This window comes from Stegastes partitus, unplaced genomic scaffold, assembly GCF_000690725.1.
Source record: "Stegastes partitus isolate 25-593 unplaced genomic scaffold, Stegastes_partitus-1.0.2 Scaffold1654, whole genome shotgun sequence".
Lineage (NCBI taxonomy): Eukaryota > Metazoa > Chordata > Actinopteri > Pomacentridae > Stegastes > Stegastes partitus.
In genome coordinates this window covers 46,887-48,701 of record NW_007579385.1, presented here as the reverse complement: position 1 = coordinate 48,701, position 1,815 = coordinate 46,887, and the positions used below count along the sequence as shown (strand labels likewise).

The 1,815-nt window shown below is 41.8% G+C and overlaps 1 protein-coding gene across 5 annotated transcripts in view; it reads right to left on the bottom strand.

Annotated features, from left to right (window-relative positions):
- The window catches only part of arhgef3 (Rho guanine nucleotide exchange factor (GEF) 3), a 48,006-nt gene that overhangs the window by 5,022 nt on the left and 41,169 nt on the right, over nucleotides 1-1,815 (bottom strand). For all 5 annotated transcript variants that reach the window (XM_008301278.1, XM_008301280.1, XM_008301282.1 and 2 more), the window contains 2 exons: nucleotides 1,345-1,421; nucleotides 967-1,224 (listed from right to left, as the gene is read on the bottom strand). In XM_008301278.1, coding sequence (XP_008299500.1) covers nucleotides 967-1,224; nucleotides 1,345-1,421 — 335 coding nt within the window. The remainder of the gene's footprint in view (nucleotides 1-966; nucleotides 1,225-1,344; nucleotides 1,422-1,815) is intronic.

Sequence of the window (1,815 nt, the reverse complement as noted above, 5' to 3'; positions counted from 1 at the left end):
ATTTTTCTCCTGATGCCCCTACATTTTGCACAATCCATTTTGCTACTTTAACCCTGTTGTGGGATTAAATTTGACGTAAATTTAAAATGATCTTTCTCGCCAACACTTTGTCACACAGACAGTCAACTGGCATCATTGGAAGGGTCAAGTCATGACGCTTCCTTTGATATGACACTTTACTGCAAAGAACATGTCATGCACAGTTCAACCAAGAAGAAGGGATGTACGTTTGAACACACAGTGTTTTTCTTAGTGATTTGATATTTCCCAGGAGTCATAGTTAACTTGCTTCATTTATTATTGATGCGCACAGTCTTGTAGTTTTCAACAACAACCTGCAGAGTTTAATGTACATGCTGTGAGTGACCTGAACTTTTTTTCTGAGATACTGGTGACTTGTGAAAACAGTGAAGCCTGAAATTGATGGTTTGATTTTGGTCATCTGTGCAGATTCAGGTCAAAGCTGAATTTAATACAAATTAGAATCAAAAACAGTTCCATTGACAAGTAAGTTTTCACATACAAGGAATTTGATGTGGTGATTTGGTGCATTGCAGTAAAGGATGACAGAGATTTTTTTAAAGAAGAATTAAAGATGTAAAAAGAAGGCAAGTGTTGCAGGTCAATAAACAGCAAGTGTGCAAATCCAAGGAATTGTAAGTAATAAAAACATTTGTGCGGGGACGTGCAAACTGTTCACCTGAGAATGTACAAATTGACATAGCATATGGGGTAAACAACTAGAGATGTGCAAAGGATAATAATCATATTTGAAAGTTAGTCAGCTCATCATCAAGCTCTGCAGAAGCCTGATAACGATCCTGATCATTTGAATCAGGTGTGCTGGAAGAGGGAAACATCTACAACATGCAGGACTATGGCCCTCGAGGACCAGGATTGGACACCCCTGGTGTAGAACCAGACCTACAGGACTATTATGAGAATTATGATGGTAGTTTTCCTCACCGCCTCGTCCAGGTGCTGCCGGTCCGGGTGGTCGTTGGCCGTGTGCTTCAGGATTTCCCTGAGCAGCAGCGGGTACTTCACCAACCGGCTGCGGGGAATGTCCAGGAAGTTCCACAGGTCCAACTTCCTGCTGAAGGGTGACTGGAGACAGCGCTGCAAGAAGTCCTGGACCCGCCGGTCCTGCTTCTTCTGGTCCAGCAGGGCCTTGGCTTTCACCTGGTTACTGCAGTACGCCGTGTAGGAGGAGAGGCAGGGCAGCTGCAGGGACACCAAGATAGACACCTGATTTCTGCAGAACATCTTTGATTGCGACTACATTACTTTTAAAGAACTAACATCTGGCTTCTGCAGACTGCAGCTGCTTAGAAAAACACTCACCCAGTCAGTCAAGATGTGTCCGACGTGTTCTGTGGACCCGTCAGGTTTTCTGGCGTCTCGGAGGCGACTCAGCAGGTCTGAGGAAAAAGTTTTGAACTTATGAAACAATTAAAGAGACCAGAGTGGGAATACAACTTGTTCTAGTGGCAGCAAGTGATACTGAGGTAGTTACTGCATGAGGTTAATAAGGAAACTCATCATTTCCATGAGTACTGACTCATAAATCATGTCATCATAGTCACCAAGATATGAACAAGCACAATAAACACATCGCAACAGACTGCCAGAAAGACAGTGAATAAAAAATCTGTTTTATTTATATGTACCATGCATTTCAATACCATAGTTATGCTAAAGAATGCAGAATTTGATTAGCGCACAGGGTTTCTGTTTTGCAAATTAAAAAATTTGACATGTAGAATGAAGATCAAACATTATAATTTTAGGCTTTGATTCTGTAATTTTTGCACA